General features: G+C 43.4%; 1 protein-coding gene across 4 annotated transcripts in view; it reads left to right on the top strand.

Annotated features, from left to right (window-relative positions):
• Positions 1–26,565, top strand: part of rerea (arginine-glutamic acid dipeptide (RE) repeats a) — a 164,145-nt gene that overhangs the window by 25,265 nt on the left and 112,315 nt on the right. For all 4 annotated transcript variants that reach the window (XM_036136822.1, XM_036136819.1, XM_036136827.1 and 1 more), the window contains exon 2: positions 22,481–22,970. In XM_036136822.1, the coding sequence (XP_035992715.1) occupies positions 22,625–22,970 (346 nt within the window). In that variant the 5' untranslated portion in view covers positions 22,481–22,624. The remainder of the gene's footprint in view (positions 1–22,480; positions 22,971–26,565) is intronic.

The raw sequence follows: 26,565 nt of genomic DNA, 5'->3' as shown, positions 1-26,565 counted from the left end.
AAGCAATATTAAAAGGAAACTGTTATTCAGACATATGAATGTGGTCTTACGACGCGCCATCTAGCTGCTGTCAGCACGGGGTTTTGTCTACTCAGGTGTAAACTATTATTATGGATGTTAAAGGTAGAGTAGACGATCTTTTTCGTCTTTGCGTTACGGCCCGTTTTCATCTTATCTGCTGGTTTGTCCCACATGCCGATCATTGTGACCTGCTCGTCTAACGCCAACGCTTGTGCTCGTTCCTTGTTAGTTTATTCGAGCTGGCTGCTTACTGCTAGTGTTTATGTAGCCGGTTAGCTTCGGCGTTAGCCGTTCATAGTAGCTCCGTTACGCTCACCGTTTACTTTGAACGTGGCTGAGAGTTGCAGGAAGCAAACATGTTCATTAGAGGGAGAGGAAGGCTTCACAATACATAATTAAGACCAGAGTGTATTTGGGCAATTCTTTCACGCGAACCCCCTGAGGAGCGGAAGAGCAGCTAGGATGGTCTAGCGCATACGCAGGTGGGCAAAAAGGGACTTGGGTGTTTCTTACCTACATTTCTGGGAAAAAATTCCACTATACCTTTATGGTATCTGCAGTTTTTGAGGTTCCCCATTGTGTTGGCAGGATCAACCGTATACGGACATTTTGTCGGAGTGGCTAACGGTGCTCTGTGACGTGTCGCAGCGTTTTGGCTTCAGCCAAAAAAAGCCTAACAGATTGAGGGGAAAATACGATTAGGAAGAATTGGTATACCACTACAGGCTAGTCGTTAGCCGCTATTCTAGATTCATTTACAGACTCTTTAAAATGGTTTTTAAACCTTGGCTGTAGTCGTGAAAAACAAAAAAAAATGTAAGATTCTTAGTTTTTCCAGGGATGTTGCAAATATCACATTTGGTCTTGTTCTCGTTCTGGTTTAATCAAGCTTGAGAAATATGAATCAGAAAGCTGTAAACTTTGCATATATAGATCCATTAAAGGTTAGTTCTAGTAATCTCTGCCTGCCTGTGATAAAAAAAAATCAGCCAGTTTGTCCTTATTAGGCTGTGGTAACATAATGAAAATGTATCATGGCTAACAAATTCACTATGTTTTGTCAACATTGACCAACATATGTACCCTGATGGACTCTGAGTTCAGTAAACTCATAAAGGTTGGGGGACATGGTCTCTGAAGCATTAATAGGAATTCCCCTCTCTTCAAGTTTCTGCTGGATTTAAAACTACTTCCTCTATGAAAGAGCTTTGAAGCCCATTTTCTTGTTTATGTAGTCTATTAAAAAAAAGCTAGAGTCTGCAGGTCAGACCTCGACAAAAACTGGAAATCGGTAGCAGCCAGGAAAGGTCTGATCCATTCACCTCTACTTGACTTGCACCGCTTTCCTGTGTGACCAATAACTACGCTCCTCGCTCGGCTTCTGCTTTAATAAAAGGCTTCGTATACTAACGTCTGAGAGGAGACCACTTTAACAGAAAGCAGTCCGGTTTGCAAACATCCAGATACTCGAGGGAGGGGGGGGGTTAGTGCTTGAGTCAGCTTTGGGGCAAGACTGGACATCTGTCTACTAGTTATCCATAACACCCACAATCCCTCCCGCAGACTGTCGGCTTTGGCACCAGAGCGGCCCACCGGTTGCTGCCGTGTACCCAACCACCCACAGCAGTGACTTATCTCACGAGCATAACAAGCAGCCGAGCTACACAGAAAGGACTGAAACCAATGGGACACACACACACACACAGCAACAGAAGACCTTAAGAGCCCCGTGCCATCATAACTCCACTTCAAAACGCAGGCCTTTTTTGTTCTGAGATTGTTGGAGAAGACATCATAGCGAGGTAGCGGCACATCTTTTTTATCCTCAAACACACTCACTCCCACTCAGTCTGCTGTCGGCGAACGAGATCCTCCTCTTGATAGGGCTTCAGAGAAAGGTGTTCCTCTGGGACTGTTGTTCGGGGATTTCTTCCGTCCAGCTTTGCACTGATTAAAGGAACACTTGTAGATAATCCTTTCTTTAAAAAAATAGCTTTTTTTATGTTGCAGCTGCACCGGAGAGCACAGTGGAAAAGATCCCTAGATTTTTTTTTTTTAATGGTTATCACCTTGATATCCGCCACTCTGCTAAGATAAATATTTAATGACAGGGTGGCTGAAATAGAGCCGTTACAGACTGCTGGTGAGAAATTGAGGTTCTATTTAGAGCCCATAGGCTTTCATAAAGTCATTGGTAGACAGCCCAAGGTTATTAGTGTGGTGTGATAGGAGTGTGTGTTGGCGGTGTGTCTGGGGGGGGGGGGCTTCTGAAGAGTCCTTACTCCTTTTCTTGCTGCGGCGACGTGAGGGAAAGAAATGCACTCGGTCTGTTATTGAGCATTCACTCATGAGTCGTTGATGTATTACAGTCAGGCGTGTGAGAAACGACACTGTCGTAGCTGCAGCATTACCCTTAATACACAGCAGCATTAGCGTCGAGGCTTAGAGGAACAGCAGCACGAGTTGCCCTTTGCTTTGTTTCATGTCACGGGAGCTCTGCCCCCTCTGGGTGCTTGTTGCATGTCACTCACATCATGCAAAATTGATTGCTAAGGTTAGTGTCTGTCCTGGCTGCAGAGAAGCTATTAAAACATGTTCCTTCAATGATTCTTCCCAGATTACACCTTAAGTATTGAGTAGCCTTAGGTTGGTGTTAGAACAGGGGTGTCAAACATACGGCCCGCCGAACAATTTAGTCCGGCTAAATGCATTATCATTATAAATTTTTTTTTTTTTTTCCAGTGTCCTGTCTGGCAATGTGGCAATAAGATGCCACAAAGAGCTCATCAGATTTGACTTTCACAAGTGGACAAGATAAAAGGAAGAGAATGATAAAACAATTATTGAAAAAAAACATGTACTTCGTTTAATTGAAAATATGCAGTTCCTATATTGTCCACGAGGGGCGCTGTGTTTTAATTAGCAGATTAAGCTTCAGGTGTGGAAAAATTCAAATCATTTCTTAATTTTTATCTGTTTGATGTATTTTGTCATTCAGGACAGTGTTTTTAAGTTCCAAAAAATGTGAATAAATGTTTTTCAACATTGTATAATCACTGTGATCAGTTCTTATGCATAATGCAAAAGTAAATGTTTAACTGAGTAAAAGTATTGTTGAAAATTGCACATACTTTTCTTAAAAACGCTGAGGTTATTCATAATATATTGTGTAAAAGTGAAATTAACTTAATATAAAAATCAACAACAAGTCCACTTTTTTTAGTTCTATTTAATCTTGCAATGAGTTTACTCGTGTGGCCCTCTTGAGATCAGATTTAGCTGTATGCGGCCCCTCAACCAAAATGAGTTTGACACCCCTGTGCTAGAATCTACTTTTATTCTATATTCTGTTTCTTTGAGGAAACACACAGTTCCTTGGTATCTGTAATAAAAGTTTAAAACAGATGTTTAACAGGATGTAATTGTTGTTAACAGAAAGTCAGGCATGCATAGATGCCGGTAATTATTAAGTATTAGCTTACACGTCTTCTCCAGCCTAGTAAGTGCCAGTAATGCAGCATAAAACGAATGGCCAGCGCAAAAAAAGAAGACGGCGCACGGTAGCTGGACCCACAACTTAATGGCCTCTATCTGTTATCGATAACATGACTCTTTAAAATAGTTTCAGATGCATTAAAACTTGACTGTAGTCCTGAAAACATAAAAAGAAAGATTATTAGTTTTTCCAGGGATTAAACCACAGAACTTTGTGAAGAAACGCATTCCCAGCTATTTACGAGATGCTTCAACCCTTAGCTTGACAACTGATATTTATATGAGCAGCGTTAGCCCGGTTTATGTCAGTAAAATTCGTTAACAGGTTATTTCTATTCAACCAAAACACCTGAAATTTTTGTTTAATATGCCGAATGGAAATAAAGCTTTTCCATATGAACTGTAAGGAGTGTAATGGCATCTATTAGTACTCGTATCGGTACTTGTAGTCCTTTTGAAATCATCCTGTATCTGTGCATCCTTGCATTAAATCAGGTGTTCCTACTGCATCCTAATTAATCTAATTGTGATTATGATTTTTTTTTTTGATTTACGAAAGGCTCTGAAAGATGGCAAATGATTAACATTTGGTAACCGAAGGAGCCAGCTCTCCTAAAAGACCCAAATAAAAAGAGAGCCGAAGCATTGCTAACATGTAGCTTGCCAATTTAAAACGGTAGTACCTTTAGTCTCCGTGTGGTGCCTCTCCCTGTTTGTCGCCACTAGCTGACTTTGGTTGTGCAGCTACGTGTGGGGGAGGGGCACATGTGCTCCATCCAGCCTGGAGAAAACTCTGGCTACTCTGGCGCTTCCTCATTTAAATCACGTTAAGCTGTAGGAAGGATATGATAGAAAATGTTGAGCCGTGTAGAAGCCCTGGCCCCTAGCATTGAGAAAGCAGACCCTTTTAATCGATAATCATTATTTAGGGTTGGAGTTTGCGTGTGGATTAAGAAGCGAAGCCTCCACTAGGACGCCACTGTTACTCCTCAGTACATTGAAGCGCTCGTTTAGGCTCGAATCATCCTGTTTACTCATTACGCGATAGCTGCGGCGAAAGCAATTACTTTTGGCTTTTCAAGTACCTTGGTTTCAGTCACGCCGCGGCTTCTTACTCATTTCACTGTCACTCCCAGGGCCCCGGGGCTCCCAATCAGCCCCGGAGAGAGCCGTTTGGCTGAGGCCGCGGCCGGCTGTGTGCGGGGAATAGGTGGGTAAACACGGCAGAGTCCTTGAAGCACTTCCCCACCTCTGCTATTGGATTACCAGCTTGCCCTTCCAGGACTCATCCGCACGGATGAGCCGCAGGATCAATGAAGCTCTTAGTGCAAAGCTAATTTCATCACAAATGGCTTTGTTACAGCTGATCAGAGATGATTTTTTTTTTTTGCTTTCTATGTTAAACAAAAACCTAATCAAGTCGAGCCTGTGTCCAAAAAAAAAACACACGTTTTCACCGGCTCCCACTCCCAACGACAGCAATTAAGCTTTTTATTTTTTTATTTTTTTATTGCCGTCTTCATTGTTGAAATGTTGGGTGGTTGTGCTGAGAATGAAAAGAGGCGAAACGCTGCCTAAAGTGATCTGGCCAGTTTTTTTGCTGAGTGCAGCGCGAATGCTGCTTTCTCTCCCGCGGAGCGACTGGCATCATAAACGAGCTAAGAGAGTGTTTTTTTTTTGTTTTTTTTTTTTGTTTTTTAGAGCGATGAGGCGTCTTCTGCTCGACGGCGAGCACGGGCAAAGGGTTGAGGGGCATGTTGACCCTCTTGTTCCGAAAAACGGAAAGCCGACTTTCCGTGGCCCCTTGTTCCCCGTTAATTATTGTTTGATGCTAATAGAGGAGGGGTGGGGCGTGTTATGAAAGACAATTATTCATTGCATCGTTTCCCCTCTGCGAGCCTTGTTCCCCCATCCCTCCCTCCTTTCCTCCCTTTATGTGAGGGAGCTGCCACGGCTGTCAATTGAGTACAGCAGAGGCAAAGATGTCCCTCAGCCTTTAAGGGAGGGGACAGGAGGGAGCAGGGTGAAGGACGCCATTTGCCCAAGTGATATACGAGGAGAGACAGCAATATATGTAAAGAGCTGCTGAAAGAAAGATAGAAGGTCAAGTCGCATTACGCTCCAGCCAGTTATTGGTGGGGAAGGCAGCCTGACCAGCGCTGCAAATACAGTTGCTCAGCAGCAGCAGCAGCAGCAATGGTTTCTAGACAAAGGTAACGTGTGTGGCAATGGGCAGCACGTTTCAGATTGACGTGTGCATACAGACTAATGAATGCATCGCTGTGGCGAGCATGCTCAGTGTGGCTTTTCTGGAAGCCTGCGCGTGCAGCAGGAAGCTCCTTTAACAAGACTGCAGCTCCACAAACCTGCACGCCAAACACATAGCCGGGTCTTCCACAGTGAGATGCCGCAGTCGGTGGCGTTGATCAAAATAACCCGTCGATGTGCTTTTAACATTTTTATTTTACTAATTTCTTAAACTTTTAAACAAAAACAGATGTTTTTGTTTATTCTGTGTGCAAAGCGTCCTCCAACTTTCAAAACAGTCACTGTGTGCCACAGAGATGAATTGGCCAGACTGTAACATATATAAATGTGTATTTAGTTTTAGTTCTCAAAGACTAAGGTGAGGGGGAGGGGTAAATTTGGGAGTTTTTCAGCTTAGATGGTGTGTTAATTAGAGGGTTTGGACATTTTGCTTGTTTTAAATGTATACTATGCAACCGGGGTTGATTTTCCAGCGACTCTCCCCCCAGAGGGCGAAAGTAAAAGTGCACTGTCGTAAAGATGCTCAGCTGTTCTGGTTTCTCCATCAAGCCAGGCGCGGTTGTTTTGAGCTTAGCAGACAGGCGAACGCAACGAAAAGTCGAAAAAACGGCAGTACAAACAATGACTAACGCAGTGAAAGTATGAACATCAGGGTTTCCCGCAGGCGGCCGCCTCGCCAAACTCGCGCTACCGCCTCGCCAACATTAAAAAAACCAAAAAACATGACTGTTAGGTTAATTGGCTTCTCCAAATTGTCCTTAGGTGTGAGTGTGTGCATGAATGGTTGTTTGTCCTGTTTGTCTCTCTGTGTTGCCCTGCGACAGACTGGCGACCTGTCCAGGGTGTACCCCGCCTCTCGCCCGGTGAACGCTGGAGATAGGCACCAGCACCCCCCGCGACCCCATGAGGGATAAAGCGGTTTGGAAAATGGATGGATGAATGGATGGATATATATATATAAAAAAAATAATAATAAAAACTCGATTTGCTTGCATGGTTTTTGACGTTAACACGTGGTTCTTTGTTGTTGCTTTCGCGCATGCATATAGTGAATGGCAGGGAAAAAACACATGGAGTTCTCGCCGTAAAGCAAGACCGACTCTCACGGTGTTACACGACACTTCTGAGCCTGTGAGTGCGGGCCGAGGGCTCCTGCAATTGCAAGTGCGGTATTTCCCCCACAGACCACCAGGGCGGCCGAGAAAACCTTTGTTCAACCTGAAATGACTCATTTAATCATCCAAAAGTGTATGGAACACATTAATTAACTGAAAAATGTTGCATAGTATGCCTTTAACCCAGAAGCCCGGCGTGACGCGTTAGAAGCTGCTGACGTTTGACTGGTTAAGGCTTGGCATGCACGGACACACTGGCTGCTAAGTTTACAGCGGCAGGTTAATGTAACATGCATCATTTTGGATCGTGGGAGGAAGCCTGTAGCCTCGTGAGACCATCCTGATCTCGCGAGCATTCAAGGTTTCACTCGCAGATCAGTCTGGATACTCTCCGTTAAAGAAAATTTGGAGCCGTTCACCAAACGAACGTCCAATCAGCGTTGGCTTTGAGGCGGGTTGAGGTGTGACGCAACGGGAAGCGTGACAGTTCAGTCTAAAGAACATGGCGGCTTCAGCCGATGAAACTAGCGCTAGCGTGGCTATCGAGCAAGTTTTATCGAAATTACAGAGTATTTCTTTGCTGAGCTAATGAGCCTTTACCTGCAGCAGCAAGAGTAGCTTGGCTTGTGGTTGTTTTCGTCGTCGCTCTGTTACGAGCGACGACGAATCTGATTGGTTCATTTGGCCCGTCTATCACCAACATAGGCCAATCAGCTAACCAGTATTTTCGCCCCTTCCCAAAGTTACTTCAACGGAAGGTTTCCAGATGGATATGCGGAGCAAATCTATCTGGCGGAGTCAGGTAAGGAAGCCTGAGCACCTGGGAGAAAACCCACACACGCACAAAGACCTCCGTCGGGATTTTAACCCGAGACCTTCCTGTTGCAAAGCAGCAGAACCAACAGCTGCATCGCCGTTCCACCCGCCACTGGTCCCTTTGTGAAAATCTACATTTCAGGGAAAATCTAAATGACTTAGAAAATTGATTTCTGTTTAGATGAGCATCTTTATTCTTGATTTGCCTCAACACAACAAGATTTCTTGTCCTACTCACTGATCCTGTTTTTTTTTCAGTCATTAATGTATCTGGGTTTAAAACTGAGCTCACACATCTTGAATTAAATATGGTACGGGAATGGGGAAATGATCTAGGCTAACCCGGTCCTATTTTTCCAAGGCGACGTGGATTTTAACTGATCTCATCTGTTCCACACGCCAATAGAAACAGAAAAATGGCGCCTTAACTGTGAATCAGAAGCCAGGTTCAGCATTGTGTTGTCTCATGATTTCATGGGGAACCAAAACACGCTTCATACCCACATCTCCATGATGTCATAAAAAAACTGCCGCACAAACCCACTAAATTCAATCTTGAGAAGTTAGACATTTTCACATGGAAATAAGGAGGGAAACCTAACTCTGTCCGCGTGGCTTCATGCAGCCGACCATATTAATTATTAGCTGCGCAGATGATGCTGTTATCTCTACACATAGCATTTAAACCAGACAAACTGATAAATAACGGTTAACAGGAAATACGGTTCGTATTTACACGGTACGGTCTCGATTACATTATTCCCGTTGAAGGATTTAATAGAAACCAAGTTGCTTATGACTGAAAGGAGGCCCGTTTTTTTTGGTCAATTTTAGGGCTGAACGATTTTGGAAAATAATCTAATTGCGATTGTTTTTCTTAATAATGCGATTTAATGCGATTCTTTTTTTCCAGTTTAATTTATCATGTGTTTTAAAATATATACAAACAAAAAATCAATTTGTTTCCTCGCCATGTGGATTAGTTGCTAAAAGACCCACAACATCTAAACTCGGTGCAGTAATGATTGCGTTCTGCCTACGATATATTTCAATTAAAATTGCAATTTTGACTTTTCTCCGCATTAACCACAAACAACAAAAATGGCCTCTAAATAAAGATGTTTGTAAACAAGGACTATTTTAAATATGAACTTCTAATGTTTCTATTGATCAGAATATTATTCAAGAGAACAGCTTTTCATTTAATTGGACATCAATCCTTGTTGAACATAAAGTGCAAAGTGCAACCAACAAGCAAGTCTATGTATTAAACTGATTGACCAATACTTAATGCTTTGTATGATTATACAAACTCTAATACAAGTAATAAAATCAGTTTATCTCACTGCTGCAACTGTCTTCCCTTCCATGTGGAGGCAAACCCACTTTAAACATTTTACCAACACCTAATGGGCGTGTCTAATTCACTGATTGTTACATAGCCAAAAATTGCAGACCTCTGCGATTTGGAAATTGCGTTTTTTTTAAATCACGATTATATTGAAAATGCGATTAATTGTTCAGCCCTAGTCAATTTCCAGGTTGGATTGATCATAATTAAGATTCACAACATACTTATTCTTAAATATATAGCTGCTAAGGGCTGCCTTTTTATAGCCCTTGCCATGTTAGTGCTGGCACGTACTTTATATTCACGGGCTGGAAAGAAATGAGAATCAAATTGGTTATTTAGTCAGTTAGCTGAACAATTAGTCAAAAAATGCCTTGGAGCAAACGCTCGGTTGTTAGCGGCAGTCGTAGCGACGGCAGACGCATTTTGGGGCTGCCTCCCTGTGCATGAACGCAGCATATGGCGCGCCGTAGCGCAACGTAAGCGCAGGATTAGCTCACAGCTACGTCTCAGAACGCAGCGGCGCTCCGGTGCCGTTTTAGCAGCCACCCCAGCCCCAATGGGGGAACGTGCGCCGCACAGGCAGGGACAGAGCTGTGCTCTCCTTGGCATTAGCGGAGGAGAGAAGTCAGCGAGGCTGCCATGGCCAAAGCCTAACATTAACATTCCAGGAATATCTGAGGCTTACTCAGCAGCTCAGATACACAGCCAGCTTTGTTCACCTTCTGCAGCAAGGAGACAATCAAACCAAAGGCGCTGTGGGTTGTGTAGCTCTTTTCTTTTTTTTTTATAGATGCCCCTTTGATGTTTTATTGCAAAAGCTGCATCATCCAACCCAGTGTATTGCAGTTTTAGGGGTGTGTGATGTAGGGGGGGGTGGGCGGCCAAATAACATGCAGCTTGTGTTTGAAGGAGCCATAGAACGCTATCAGTCGGGGATCAAGTCTCCATTTCACACATGAACAGACAGAGTTAATCTCCGGATCACCACGGCACACTGTATAATACCCGGTACTCTATTCTTAAATTCCTTCCCAAAAAGCCCTTTTTATTCCTACCGGCAAAGCCCCCTGCTGTTAATGTATTTTTGGAGAACGGCTCCCCCTTTTGTAGCCGACGTCTAAACATAAGACAACGATATAAACATTCACTTAGTAGTCAAAGCACTGAACCGAGCGGGTCTCGTTCCCCCTTTTCACACTTTCACATATTAATTGTGTGTGTTTGCGGTCTACCTGTGTGCGCAGAGCCTAAAAAAACTCCACCGCCGTAAGAGGCTTAATCCCAGGCACTGTATGTTTTTATGAGCCGTCCCCTCAGAGGATGAGAGCTCTGACATCCTGCTTGTCCTTGCAGTGTTTTCATCCCATCTACCCCTTTTTCCTCCTTTATTTAAAAAAATATAAGTCTTTCGTATGAAAAGGAGGAATGGCTGAAAGCAAATGCATCCAGAATCTGCTAGTATTTACAGTACCACCCTGGATTTGATTGCAGTTTAAGCGGCATGCCAGCTTAACCCTTAGGGTATTTTCATTATTTGAAGCACTTGTATTCATCACAGCACCCATGTGTTAGGCATCAAAGTGTTCGGCGCGCTCTCGGCTTTATGTAAACACAGATTCACTTTTAGGCCGCGGAGAACGCATGAAAGATTTAGCGAGTTTTCCAAATTGGTTTCAAACTGCCTGAACTCAAACAGACAAAAGTGTTTTTTTTTTGTGCATGAAATAAGCTCGTCTGAGTCAGAACTTTTCTGAAAGTTGGGGATTGTTTTTAAACATCTCAGTAGATGAAGGTGAACCAAATCCCCACAACATGACTAAGAAATGAGATTATCAGATGCTAGTTTTGAATTTTAGATCCAGTCACAGCTTAGCAAATTATCCCTTTTTATGCAGAGTTATGTTTACCCAGAGCAAATGTGCTAGGAGATCAGACCAGAGCCTGGGATTGGTCAATATCTCCTTAACTGGCCTCCATCTGTGATTGGTCAAATGCAGACCTGCAAATATTTGTTCTTTAAATACATCAAAACTAACAACTTCCAGCATTTTGAGTCTAGAAACGCTATAATCTAACAGCATGCACTGCCCTGTATGTTTTCTGACTTTAAGGAAAATGGAATTAAATATTAGGGACATATGTTTGATGCGTAAATGGAAAGGATCTTATAATATCTTTATTATATGGTTTTAAACTACTGTATTCCACAAAGCATTGTTTTTCTAATTTCTTTTTTTTTCTCTCCTAAGAAACAATGAAATGAATATTGGCAGATCAGTCCTCAAAGAAAAGTAGAAATTGGTATCGTCCAGAAAAGGCCTGATCAGTTCTAGTTTCTACTACAGTTTAGTCCGTTTTCATTGTTGCTGATACATAAAGGTGTAGCACATCTTTTATAAAGACTGTTTTTGTTTTCCCCCCCCCATAGCTACACAAGCAGAAAGGTGTTACCTATGGCGGAGAGCCTTATAGCAACAACGTCCGCCTGACTACTTTGTTCTCTGCTTGTTTCTCCGTCTGCTGTTTACCAAAGTGAGGCATCTTGAGGGGGGGGGCTACAGGCTGGCGAGTGGCGGCGCCTTCATTAGCTCATAACTTCTGCTCTGAGCGATGGAGGAAATTTTGGGGTGAAATGTGCAGAGCTAAGACTGCGGGCTTTTTTATTTTATTTATTTTCTTAGACGACGTTAGTGGGGTTTTTTTTCTCTGATGTATTAATCACAGAGATAGGAATAAAATTCTCCGGAAATAATGATGCACCAGTGTGCAAATCCATTGAAATTCAGTAGCCATTGGAATTTGAATGTGCAATCTGGACTGCAGGGGTCCAGCATTTGGTTGACTGTGTAACATTCAAGGTGTCAGTCATTCTGACGCTGCTCGGACTTCCACTGCCCGCACCTAACTAGTAACCCTAAAGCACCATGGCCGCATTCAACAATAATATCAGCACGCCATGTATCAGGCAGCTGATTGGTCCCCCTGCAGTTTAGGCATACCGTTGATCGGGGGGGTCTACAGGACTTAGATGTCAGTCTTCACCCGCTCACCTCTCTGCCGACGGATTGCTAATTCAGCCCCGTAAAATGTACATTTTTATTAAAAAAATGAAACTTGTGATGTTGACACGTCTCCTTGAGAGAAACGACGCTGCGGTTTGCATGTTAGAATCACAACATGGTGGAAAACTACAGAGAAAAGAGGAATCCTTTGTTTAATTTGTTCCTTCCCCCCCAAATCGGTGTAGATGGCTGTGTTGAGGCGGTTGGCGGTTCGAACAGAGGTGTTTGCATATGAAATGAAACACCTACTTAATTAGAGGTAATAGCATCCCCTGGCATATTGGGGTGGAGGTCCCCCCCCCCCCACCCCCTCCCTGTCTTTCTTACCTCGGATCAGTAAAAGGCGCTGAAAGGAGGGGATTGTCCTCCGCCGCCCCGACCATCTGCTGGAGGATGGAGCAGAATTCGCCGTTGCGTAGCTTAATAATTTAGGCGGAGAAATCGTTTCGTGTACTGACCTCGACGGCTTTGTTTTCTTTATTTCCCCCCCCCCCCCCCCCCCCCCCCATCACCACCAACCCCCATCTCTGTTCTTGACGGCATCCTTCATCGCTCCTGCTGGCCCTCGCCGTCACTCTGAGACCTCCGAGCTGTCTGATCTGCCACTCTAATGTATTTTTTTTATTTATTTATCATATTGGTTGTTATTTTATTTTCCTCCTCGGCGTTGGCACGTCTCTCTCTGTGTGGCATAGTGATTAGTCTTGCTGGAGGATGTAGGGCAGCTGTGTGAATACATTTCCTCCTCTCCTCGCGCTCATTTAGACTACCGGTTGAAGTTGAGCTGATGGATAGGCTTGTTAAGCTGATAGGCAGAGGAAGAGAGAGGGGGAGGGGGGGGGAGAGTATTTGATTGCAGAATATCAGTGGAAGTGCTACATGATTGAGTGCTCAGATATTAAAATCTCAAGAGTCTTTTCAACAGCAGGCAAAAATCACTGTTGATTTTTTTTTTCTCTTCTTCCTTCTATCTCTTGTGCTATACTAGTAAATCTTTTTACTGCCTCTGCGTCTGATTGAGAAAATGTCATGTACCGCCCCGTCTTCTCTCTCCCCCCCCCCACCTGCTGGAAGCTCTGGTGTGTTTCATAAAGATAAATGTTTGGAGACGCAAACATGATACAAATCGTCCCTGGTACAAATCAGCGCTGGATGTCTCCCCGGTGTGTATTTCTACTCCTCCTGACCCCGGCTTCACCGCGGGCTAAATCTCCGTTTCAGCAGCAGAATACAGCGGAGGAGGGGGGGGAGAAAAAAAATTGAATTGTCAGAGAGCCTTACTGAAATGTGAGAGACACTAAAAACCCTTTTTAGAATCAGACTTTTTTTTTTTTTTTTCCCACACACGGCCTCCCGCAGAACTAACGGGGTAAGTCGATTATGAGCGGCGTTGGTGATAGCGCCGTCCGCGTGCACATACCTCACATTCTCCAGCCGCTGTTATCAGTGACACATTGAGAGAGGTCCTTCACCGGCTCCCTCGCCATTACATTCTCAAAAGTGTCTCATTTAGAAGAAAGGCAAAAAAAAAAAAAAGGGTGACGGCGGACGGCCCTGGCATCCCAGGAGTTATGTCAAAACGGGATGTTTAGTGATGGAACAGCAGCTTGGCTGCGGTGAGAGAGCCGAGGCAGAGAGCGATCAGGCCCGTGTCTTCAAGCCAGCCGCGAAGTGAAGCACTGCTCACAAACATCGGAGATACTGGACGTGTTGGATTGCGGCGCGACCGCCTCAGGGTCGTTTCGAGCCTTCGTGGCGAGCCTGCAAATGGAGTGGAGTGGAGGTGGGGGGGGATTTAGCCTTCCTTTTGGTGATGGAGTGGAGGCTTTACACTGTGAGGAGCATACAGGATGTGTTTCTGTGCGGCTGTGAAAAATCTGTGTGATTACGGCGCAGTCTGGAAAAGTCTTGAGCGGGGTTTAAGTCACTTCCACTGCCTGGAAGAATGTAGGAAAAAAAACAAATTGAAATCCACGTGGAAAAATATTCATATTACCAGACCTTATCCGTCTATCCTCTCCTCTATCCGTTTATTCATCCGTCCATTCGTCAACTGTGCATCCGTCCACCAGTCTGTCCGTATACACACCATCCACCCTTCTGTACATCCAGCAATCCTCCTCCCATCCGTCCAGCGCTCACTACACCCACTTCATCCGTCCATCTACGCCATCAAACATTCATCCATCCTGTTATCTATGCATCCAATTATCAAATCACCCATTCATACCCGTTTATTCCTCCTTCTTTCCCACGTTCTGCAGAGTTGTAAGGCAAGGCAAGGCAAGGCAAATTTATTTATATAGCACAATTCAGTACAGGGACAATGCAAAGTGCTTTACTTGATTATATATAGCAATATATAATAATGGCAAATTAAAACAGAATAAAAGTAAGTAGGAATAAAATGTAGATAGAAAATAGAACAAAGAAGTGGTGATTCAGTTAACTAGAACATTCAAAGGCAATCCTAAACAAATGTGTTTTTAATCTTGATTTAAAGGAACTCAGGCTTTCCGCACCTTTACAATTTTCTGTAAGTTTGTTCCAGATAAGTAGAGCATAGGAACTAAATGCTGCTTCTCCTTGTTTAGTTCTGGTTCTAGGTATGCAGAGAAGGCTGGAGACAGAAGACCTTAATGGTCTGGAGGGTTGATACACTGATAACAAGTCTGTGATGTATTTAGGTGCTAAGCCATTTAGGGATTTATAGACTAACAGAAGGATTTTAAAGTCTATTCTCTGAGATACAGGGAGCCAGTGTAAGGACTTTAGAACTGGGGTTATGTGCTCTACTTTCTTAGTCTTAGTGAGGACGCGGGCAGCAGCGTTGTGGATCAATGACGTAATTCATTTGTCTGTCCATCCATCCATCCTTCAGTAATCTGTAGGAGCCTGGTGATGAGATGTTACAGTGATGTTTCACTGGCATCTGTCTCTCTCTCTCTAAAATCTGTGCTGGTGCACGGCTGATTAGCAATCTCTAGCAAGGTTTAAATGTTTTCATTGGAAACCCCCAGTTTTTTTTTTTGTTTTTTTTTGCTTGTTTCTCAAGCACAGCTTTTACCTACCAAAGTAAACCCGGATGTTGTCTAAAAATAGAGCCTTTGTGAATGCAGCTTTAACGGAAAGGGGAAAGAAAGAAAAAAAAAAACCCGTGTGGTTATCATCTGTAAATTGAAAAACAAGTCTTTTTGCCCTGCCAGTGCGCACTACAACAAAGCGGGCCTTGGAGAATAACGCGAGGCGCGACTGCAGCAGGTAAGACAAAGCAGCGAGGGTGCAGAGACCACAAAGAATCCCTTATGAAGTGGCCTACCCCCTGCCTCCAGCTGAGCCTTTCATTGTGCTGTTGTTTCTAGGGAGCCTGGATGGCAGCTTAGATTAGATCACTCCCAGTAATGGATTGGGGGCTGACGAGAACCCGCTGCAGCGCCGCGTCGCCACAGCCAGGATCCCCGCTCTACCCAGAATCTGGCTGGTTTATTCGGATCAATCTGAGGCGCCCTCATTGTTAATAACCCTGTGTATATTCATGCTAACGTTGTTCTCCTCTAATCTGTATTCATGTGAGTATTTCACTCAATCCCCGAGCAAAGCCGGCCCTAAATCCTTGCCAATCACATTTTGCTACTTCATAATTCTGCGATTGAATATGCCACGGATGACTTTTCAGGCTCTCTCTCTCTCTCTCTCTCTCCCCTAATCTGCGTGAATCACTGTGTTGGTCATATTGTTCTTTCAGTATATTCCCATTTAAATTTCCATTAACCTTGTGTTTAGAGGAAGATTGGATGAGATAATGTGCTTCTTGTACAATATTTGTAATCAATTACTGAGATTTCGCACGATAAAACATTAACCCTACGGCTTTTATCGCTCTGCTTTCGGTGCTTAAAGGAAAGCTTGATGATTTCATTGTTTGTTCTTTGACACATCCTGGTTTTAGGTAGACGTGGGAGCGACTGGACTGAATAAACTGTGGCTTTTTTCTTCTTTTTCTGAGAGGGAAGGGGAAAAAAGCAGCGTTTAGTAACAGTAACCCTCTGTGTGGCAGCTGGTGGGGGATGATGTGTTAATCGAGCCTCAAACCGTGTGGGTTTTTTTTTTTTTTTTTTTTTGCAGGCCAGAGGTCTCATTGTAAAAGGCACGCAAAAGAAAAATGTATTTCAGCAGAGGCCCCGCTGGCTGTTAGCCCTCGACTTCATTGCAGTAATGTAAATGGTGGATTATGTGTCGCTAGCTGGGACCTTCTCAACCCCTCTTCAGCCACTTCCCCCCTCCTTTGCTTTTCCATTAAGACAGCTGGTATCTTTCAAAGGGTCCTGGCCCAGTGATTGATGTGTAATAGCTCCTGGCCTCACCTGCCCCCTCACAGTATTATTCATCGGCCAACGCCGCTTTCCCCTCAGCGCTGTTTTTTTTTTTTTTTTTCTACTGGAAGAACTTTTTTTTTTCTCTTTTCTTTCTCTCAATGTCTCACTATCCTAAACCTTTTCTACAGAATCACCGAACGCTTCTGCATTTCTCAGCTTGTTCGTCCTCCACTACGTGCATAAAATTACCTCTGAATGTCTTCCTTTCTGTTGGGAAAATCTTTGACCCTCGAGTGTGTGGCGTTTCAGTGAAATAATCGAAGTTTAAAAAAAGAACTTGTAGCAAAGCAGCTGCGTTAAGCGTATCCAGATGCAAACTAATCGCACCTAGATCGTAAAGATCCGCGCAGGGGTTTACATCTGCCTCCGACATCAAAGGAGAGCGGGTCAGCCCCCCTCCATTTGAACAGTTTAGAGTTCTTGTTGGTTTCATTGGGAGAGGCTTATGTTACTGATTAGAGGAGCGAAGAGGTGCTTAGCTTATACGCAGATTCTGGCAGCCCTTGGGAATTGTGCCCAGCTATGAAATGAAGCCGCTGTGATGGTCTTGGTGTTCCTCACACCTTTCAAGACTTGCTGGTAGATGCGTCTAGTGGCAAACTGAAACGAGTAGCTGTAAAATGCAAATAGATATTTTGTTTTGCTGGGGAAGTGCAATGTAGAGAAACAAAATCTGTTATTTTACAACTGGAATATGTTGAAAATGTCATTTAAAAGCAGACGGTGATTGTGGAGTTGACATTAAATAAACTGTCTTTGGCATGTTTAGTTAGCACAGTTATCATGACTGTAAACATCAGTTTCTGTTTGTTTTTAAGAGAACGGATTTGGCAACGATTTTCAAATGTTTCGCGACAGACGATAGAAACTTTGCTGTGGTTCTGTTAAGCCTTCATTGTCTTTTGAAAGACTTGCTCTCGCTCGCTCTCCTGCAGCCTGAAGGAGCTGCTGAAATGTCTCCAAAGGTCTGGGAAAACACAGTTAAATAGTATCTCACACCTCTGTGCTTCCTTTCACTTCATTTTTAAACCCCACACTGCCACTCTAAAGGCTCCAACATACTTTTGTGTACTGTGCGCACACTTTTAGCCACGCTAAACGTACCTATTGCCTGCATTTCTTGTGACAAATTCCTACAATTTCCACCTCGCAAATGGGACGTAGCGGGGGAGAGATGGTAAAATGTTTCATAGCGAGTTGAGCACCTAGACTTGTTTCTTTTCTAGCAGGCACCCGCCGCACAGAGAAGGACTGTCACGTATAAAACAGTTTGATGTGAAGACTTCTTGAGAGCGAGCAGTTTGTAGTGTGACACCGCGTATGCCGTCGTAAAAATTGAGCTTGCACGTACCTTTGACCTATGTAAGTATGTGGGGTCTTAACCCTTAGATGTGTAGTATTTTCTATTTCTCTGTTCGTATCCGGTCGGGCTGTGCAATGTGTTGGTAACACATGTACAGGATATCAGCATCACAAACAAAATCACTGTGTGCAATGGTTAAAAAGGCCAAAAAGAGAAAGCTACAGTGACTGCAGTAACTGAGCTAATATTTTCCATCTGTCTGAATGCACATTTTGCATTCCATTAAGATGTGTTCACATCTTATTGTTTGTATTAGTCTCACAGCAGAAAATCTCTCAACCTAAGGCAATGTTCACACTGCAGGTCTTAATGCTAAATTCCACATTTTTTGGAGATTTTTCGTGGCTCAATTGGTTCACTTTTTTTTATTTTTAACACAGTAGGCTGACAGGAAGGGGGGGAGAGACATGCGGCAAAGGACCGCGGGTTGGAGTCGAACCCGGGTCAACCGCGTCAAGGACTAAGGCCTCCGTACATGGGCTACCCGCTGCGCCACCAGCGCACCCAAATGTCCAAATTTTAGCTGAAATCTGATTAATTTTTTTTTTTTTACTTCATTAATACTTGTAATTAAATGTGCCTTCAGACCTTTGTCTGAACGTTCAAGACTCCAAAGTGAAGACGACATCACACAGCAGCATGCCGCGTACAGAGGTAATGGCGGCTGTAATTGTTACTAGAAGTGTTCGATAAAGCTTTGTTCAAAAGAAAAGAAAAAAGGAAAAGGTCGTTAAGTAACGTCCCTGCTTACAGCAGGAAATGAGAAAAAAAAAATAAAGATTAATCTCTACTGGAATGTGATCATTTTCCAGTAATGTCGTTATTACATTATTTATAAAGAAATATTTTGCAGCCCTAGAATTCATTGCTTACATTTTGGTCCGTGGGTGCTGTAATAACATCTTTACTCAATTAAATTGGACTGAAGGCCACTTCTACTAGTTGTTGCCACTTAGTGTTTTGCTGCCTTTTATGTAAAAGTCCTTTTCTCACAATTTGTTTCATTAATTATTTAAACTTCTTCTCAATAGTATTTACTTTCGCCGTAATGTTGCTCTCAGAAGTTGTAAATTGCAAATTCCAAGTAAGAAGAATGAGCTGCAATGTCCTCCAAAGCTGTAATTGCATTGATTTCTCACCTAATAACCTCAAATCCAGTTTGGCTGCATTGTCTATGGTTAAAAAAAAGCAGGAGGAATAATAGTAGACTATGTCCTTCTCTGTTGGTTTGTATTTCATTAAATAAGCCGCACAGATACAGCAGTACAGCCTCTGTTGGGGAACATGCAGGTACCGTTGTTGCGTGCCTTAAATGTAGAAACATATCTCTTTATATTGGCCTGTGTGACTAGTAGTGGTCATCTCTGCGACTGAACAACAACAAAAAAATGACCAAAAATCTAAGTGGACTTTTTCCCCAGATTTGTGGTCCAGCTTAAAAAAAATAAATAAATGAAGTGCACTGATTGGGTTTGATGTCTACATTTAGGTTAAAGCCATTTAAACATCAGTGCTGTAACTGTAGAGAGCGTGAGCAGTCGGGCGCCAGATTCCTCTAAATAAGCATCTGAGGCTTTTACAGACATCCTTCATGTCTGACATCATGCAGATTTAACATAAAACGTATTCAACACCTACAGATGACGTTTCTCTATTGGCTGATTTCAGGCTTTAAAGGTCTAGCAAACTCTGCAGCAAAGCTAATATTTAGCTGCGTAATAGGGTCAGGCATAAAGTGTTTTTCTCCCCGATATTTTGGGAGGCCACACAGTGTCTCTTCACACTATATCCATATCAGGTATGTGTTGGTTGTAGCCGTGCACCAACATGCCCGTCAGAAAGCTCCAGAGCCCTTTCATCTTCCCTCTAATGTGTGTGTGTGTGTGTGTGTGTGTGCGCCAGCAGCCCAGTGGTCGCCTGGTAACTCATCATTAGGTGATTAATGGGGCTGTGACGAGGCTGCGGTTTAATCAGACTCCGTGTTTGTGTTGAAACCGACGACAAGAGCAGCTGCCCTGTCAGTTGGTGTCTGCTCACGAGATGACAGCGCCCGCTGCTAAGGAGCGCCTTTTGTCAAATAGGCTTCGCCGTGTGCATCATCGTGTGTTAGTTTGAGCCAAAAAAGCCCGTCCCTCCTCCACCTTCCACCTTCTCTCCGTGGCTCTTGAAATAAAAGCTCGCTTGCTTGAAGATATGCTCTTGATTTTTTTTTTTTTTTCCCCCTGTGGTGGTTTATGGCTCTACCTGTCTTACATCGTTTTTTTTTTTCAGCCTCCCTCTTCCTCTCTGCCACCATGACCATGGTAACGGCGGTGCCGATTAACCGGTCCTAGCCCTCCAGGCGCTATAATAACCGTGGCTAGTTAAATTGTTGCCGTGGAGGTGGGGGTGAACATTGGCAGTAAATGAGTAGCCTCCTTTGTAGGTGCTGTGTGTAGGAGCAGTGTAGCGCAGACACTGCTCTGCTTCAGCTTTGCCTGCTTCAGTGTTTATGGAGGGTTTTTTTTTTTTTTTTTATGAAAAAAGTGGCGGCTTGGTGAAGATAGCTGTAAGTGGCAGCGAACTAAGCATGGCAAATGACTGACTCGGGCTCTTTCCTCTCCCCTCCCTCGCCCAGCGGATTGCTGTATTCTTCCCTCCAGAGCTGTCACTTCACATTATCACAGCAGTGACTGTCAGCTAGGGCAGGGATTGGGTTGGGATGGGGAGCAGTGTAGGAGCTACACACACACACACACACACACACACACACACACACATGCGTACGGATGGGCAGAAATGTCACCAGTGGTCTGCAAAGACACTTTTACATTGAGAATTGAGCTCCTTATTTTATGTGGCTATTCCAGCTCGACTGCTACTTTTACTGTTGGGGGGAAGAAAAAAAAGCCCCGGCATATGATCTCTGGTCACATGACAACCCTCGAACATTTTTCTCATTTTCTCGTGTTACAACCGCAGACTTTATTGTATTTTATTGGTGTTTTATGGGATAAATCTGCAGACAATGGTGCATAATTGTGAAGTGGATGTGGGGGGATGGTCTTCGCTGCAAAATGGGATCTAAAAGTCAGTGAAATTTTCTTGAATGAGTGTATTTATCCTTGATTTGAGCAGGTAAATAAGACTATTTGTCAATGGAATAAGATTTTTGCACTTAAAATAGAGCAATTCATCTCCATCATCTTATTTCTCATTTAAGTGCAGGATACCTAAATGTCTTATTTTAAAGGGTAAAATTACTCATTCCATTGGCAAATAGTCTTATTTAACTATTCAAATCAAGGAAAATATACTAAATTCAAGAAAAAATTACTTTTAGTTCCCTTTTTTGGGTACAAAATGGGCCCCAGCTTTACTCTGATACCCTACAATAAAATAAAGTGCTGCCAACGCATTTCTCAAGTACCCTAATTAGTAAACAGAGCCCCCTGTGTTTGTTTTAATCTCAGTATAAATGCAGCTTTTCTGTGAAGCCCTCAGAGTTTTATTTAAAGAACATAAGTGAGCGAGCCAGCGCCGTGAACTGCTCACTGTAAACATGGAAATTTGGTAAAACTGCCAAGAGGCCCACTGTAACTGTGGCGGAGGGGCAGAGATCCACAGCTCGTGTCTGAGAACCTTCCTGCAGACCGACTATTAGCTGCACATACTGCAAAATCGCACCTATTCATAGAGTAATTTGCTAAATGAAAGCTAAAGTAAGGTTCTGCTTGAAGATTTTGCATGCAGGAGACACAACCAATATGTGGAGGAAGCTACTCTGGTCGGATTAAACCAAAGTTTTGCATGCCAAATACAATGGGTGTTTCAGAAAACTGTGAACATATCACCTTCAACACACCGTCCTGATGGTGAAACATGATGGAGGCAGCATGGTTTTCATGTGTTAGAATGGCCCAAGAGTTTTCCCATCCAATCAAATTGAGCTCCAGCTATTTTGAAAGACGGGCAAAAACTGCAGTCACTAGGTGTGATACCCAGATGCGGTACCCAGAATGCCCTGCAGCTGTAGCTGCAGCAAGAAGTTCTACAAAGTTATCTGCCTAAGGGAGGGTCTGCATATAAAAGGCCAGCCACACTTTTCAGATTCAGAATTGTAAAACATTTGAAAGAGCATTTGTCTTTTTCTCTACCCTTCACAGTTACTGTCTTTACAATGATTGCCATAAAATGCACTGAAGTTCGTAGCACCAACGTGTGACAATGGGACATAAACTCTTTTTGCAAAGCTCTGTTTAAGCTTCTTCGGTATGTAGCTACCAGACGGTTTATGAATCCACTTTTTGGGTTCGGTTTTTACTCGCGGCACTTGCTTTTTTTCTTTTTCTCCATTTCCCCCTTTAAATAAATCTGCTTTCGTGTCTTTTATCCAGAGGAAACTATTAAAGCGCAAAGCAAGAAAGCTTGCTTTTGTTCACCCTACTCGTTTTCCTCTGGAGTATATGTGTTTTTTTTAAAGGGATGGTTTCCGTTAAAAACAGCCGTCCTCACTCCCAGACGTTGTTATTTCTCTTTGCTTTTATCACAAAGGATGCAAATGGTGCTTGTAACTGATAAAGGCTGTATGGTGACAACCTCTTTTCTAATTGTTGCTTTTTTGTCCGCAGGTTTCCTGAAACACTGGGGTTGTTGGTGTGGCCAAATTTTCCCTGGATTTGACTGGTAAATTCAGAATTCTGAAGCCCAGGCTCACAGTCTACCTTTCACGGAGGCCCAGCCGTGAGAGGACTGAGGAAGGCACGTGGCGGATCATGACGGCCGACAAAGAGAAGGAACGAGAGAAAGAGCGGGACAGGGACAGAGACAGGGACCGGGACAAACGGGAGGCCGGGAAATCTCGCCGACAGGACGGAGACCAGAGCGAGAGCTCCAGGCCGCGGCGCAGCTGCACGCTGGAGGGCGGGGCCAAGAACTATGCAGAGAGCGAGCACAGCGAAGACGAGGACAACGACAACGGCGCCGGCAACGGCACGGCCGAGGAGGCCGGCAAGAAGGGCAAGAAGAAGATGCCCAAGAAGAAGTCACGCTACGAGCGCACAGAAAACGGAGAGATTACATCTTTCATTACTGAAGACGATGTTGTTTACAGACCTGGAGGTGAGTTCCTGTCCAGCAGTTCTGTTGTTGGTGTAGTTTCACCCTTGATGGGTTCAGTTTGGGAACGTGTGCCGTCTGCGTCTGATGGACGGCAGTCAGACAGGTTGGTACCCGGTCCAGGATCTCAGGTCCATGTTTTCAGGTCTGAGTAATGAATCAGAAAATACGAGGCTGTAAAAACATTTGTATTTCCTTTTAGTAATGTCGTCATCCCTTCTTTTTATTCTTCCTTTCTTATGTCCTTCCTTCCTCCCTCCTTCTTCCCTCCTTCCTCATATACTTCTTCCTTTCTTCAAGGTATACTTCCATTAGTTCTCTTCAGGCTTTCCAATCTGTCTTTTATTCTTCCTTTGTCTTGCATTTCTTTCCTTTCTTCATCATCTTACCTCTTTTCTTTTTCCTTGTTTCCTACCTATCTTTCCTTCCTTGTTTGTTACTGACCTTGCTTCCTTGTTTCCTACTTTTCTTTGCTTCATTCCTTGTGTTCCTTATGTCCCACCTTTTTTTCTGGCTTATGTTCTTCTTCTTTTCCATTCCTCTTTGTGTTCTTCCTTTTGTCCTCATGTTGTATCTCTCCTCCTCCTTCTTTATGTCCTTCCTTCTTCATTTACTTCTCTCTTTCCTTTGTTCCCTTATGGTGTCCCTTCTTTGTTGCATCCTACCCTGCTCTCTCCCTCAGGTCCTCCTTTCTCTCTCTGGATTTTTTTACTTCATATATAACCCCCACTCTCTCTGCCTGTAGCGCAAATGTCTTCCTTGAATTCATGGTGAACTTTAGTATTTTCTGTTTTGAAAATGGAGGCTTAAGCCCTAGAAATCTGGAGAGTTCAGTCTGGAAACGTGTATAAATGTGTCTGAACCCTGATGAAACTAGCTTTAGGAAACAAGGGGGAGCAAAACCTAATTGATCAATAATTGATTTCCCTTAAAGTAGCAGTCATCTGAGTTGCGATGAGCTGCAGAGGGATTGCAGATCCTTCAAAGAATCAACTCTCTAACAGCAGAAACACTCCCTCAGGCTAAAGGCCGATGCATCATGCAATCAATCCCGTGACCCACTCTGAGCTTTGTCTTGAGCTGAGTCAATAAAGCAAAGTGGTGCTTCACTAGATGATGTGATTGTGACGACAGCTGCGATAACGATTTCTCCCCAACACCGTCTGACTCTCTGAAAGTCTGCCATCGTTTCGGGTGGGGGGGGGGGGGCAAAAGGGCGCTCCAGTTTCCCGGCGAGATGTTTGGGCGGCGGCACAGTGTCCCCTCGTCGAGTCGGATGAAAGGGGATGGCAGCAGAACCGAGCTTTATCCAGCGCTGTAAATTTGGCTTGGCTTTCACGTAGCGTTTATGAGCTGCTCGTATTACAGGTGAGGATGTCAACAGTCTTAGATGGAGGCCAGGCTGGCTGGTCGCCGCTCCCCTGCTGCTCAGTGCTGTGCTCCTCAGAACTAAATCAGCGCTGCTACGTCTTTCTACTTATGTAGGAGCTAGAAGTATTTACCTGGGAAATCTTGAAGGTTTCAGACCGTGTCCTTTTTACCATTTCAATGGCTTTTTCTCCCTACTATTATGATAGTGAGAGCCATTATCTGATTGGCCCATGTTTCTAATCAGCGTTATCGTCTTGAGATATGGTGTAATACCGTTAACTACATAAAAATAACTGAGTAAAGACATTTAAACCAAGCAGTGGGAAGTGAACTGCTCCAACAGTAAGCATAGACAGTTATCCTATTGGTTGTTAGCGTGAGAAATTAATTACGTTTTAGATAAATAAATCAGATGATAATAATAAACACTAATTAGAAAAGCACCAGTCGGACTTTTTTTTTTTTTTTAGGCCAAGTTCTAATCCGTGGATTTTATTCATTGAAAATGTGCAAGAGAGCAGTCGCCGCGAAGGTTTTACTGTCGTTTTAAAACATAGACAAAACTTGAAGTCTTCATCCGTCGGTAACGACTTCTACAGCGAAGAGTGTTGCTTTTGGTGTGAGCTGGTAGCTCTTAGCATGGAGGTGATCAGAAAAGGATCTAATACTTGAGTTTTATACTGGCCAGTCACCCAACAGGTGGTTTTCCTGACTGGTGCTTTTTTTTTATTTTTATTTCCCACTACGAATGGCGAAGATTTTAAATATTATCGTTGTATGAATTGGGATTTATCGTTTTATAGATGAGACCTGATTGATGTTTGAATTCCCTAAATATTGACATTATGGCTGAGATCGATACTTTAGCCGTTTGTGCTATAATTCCTGGTTTTTTTTATTGTCGTTAAAATAAATACCAAAAAATTATTATGGTTTTAGAAAAAAACTATGTCGGCTACTCCTGATTTTAACTGTTATTCTCTGTGCTAATAAGTAGTACCTTTTTATTAAGATGGTGATGGTGTGCTAGGGCTGCACAATGTATCACATGGCGAATGGGTATTATTGCAGTGTCAACCTGCGCTATATTGATAATAAAAGCTTTGGGCTATTTATGTTTGTAATTGTTACAGAAAGTTAGACTTTGGTTGTTTACACTGCAAAAACTGAACTAAAATAAGAAAAATTTTCTTAAAATTAGTGTATTTTTCCTTGATTTGAGCAGGTAAATAAGATGATCTGCCAATAGAATAAGATTTTTGCACTTAAAATAGGAACAACTCATCTCCATCATCTTTTTTTAAGTGCAGTTTTTTAATAATTATCTTATTTTAGGAGTCAAAATACTCATTCCATTGGCAGATAATCTAATTTACCTGCTCAAAACTAGGACAAAAACACTAATTTTAAGAACATTTTACTTATTTTTAGATCCGTTTTTGCAGTGTATAATCTATTTGGCCTGTTGGGTGGAGTCTCTGCACTAGAGACAATGTTGTCCAGGATGCTTAAGGTCACAGAAAGTCTGCAGCGTCGGCGTGACAGAGGGGAGACCGATGAGTCTGGAAAACAGGGATTTATTGCAACTGATATCCTGACTGAAATATTTACCAATAATGTCACACGTGGGGTTTCTAATGTCAGTGTCGTGCAGCCTTACTGAATGCAGGAGATTTGGAGTTTTTAAATGCGATTGTCCCGTTTTATCGCCCCGTCCCCACCCCGACACCAAGGGTTTGCAGTTGAAAGTGCTGCCAGTCTGTGCTGTAGTGATACGTTTGTGGAGACCAAAGCAAAAAAAAGGGGTGAAGAATAATGTAAACAGCCGATCACATCAATGAGACATTCAAAGGGCATATAAACACAGTCAACCATCTCAGTGGGCTGGCCCCATCCAATATTTATACTTCCACATCCGAGTGCACAGCGTAGCCATTGTGGGGAATATTTATGCTTCCTGTCTTCTCCTTCAGTCAGATTGACAGGTTTAGAGGGGCCGAAAATGTCACAGCCCACTCCCACCATGACGACGAGGGTTGTTAGATCGGTTTAGATTAAGAACGGGTCTCCTCTTAGTACCAGAGCCTCAGCACCTACATGCTCATTTGTAATTTACCTCCCGGTGGCATCCTGGAAGACCCTTCCTGCTGTCTCCCACCCTCACTGCTGCAGTGATAAACCATGCGTGTCTGTGTGTCTCCCTCTTCCCACTTAGTCGTTGGTTGGT

Source organism: Fundulus heteroclitus, chromosome 1 (genome assembly GCF_011125445.2).
Source record: "Fundulus heteroclitus isolate FHET01 chromosome 1, MU-UCD_Fhet_4.1, whole genome shotgun sequence".
Taxonomy (NCBI): domain Eukaryota; kingdom Metazoa; phylum Chordata; class Actinopteri; order Cyprinodontiformes; family Fundulidae; genus Fundulus; species Fundulus heteroclitus.
This window is presented reverse-complemented; position numbering and strand designations above follow the sequence as displayed.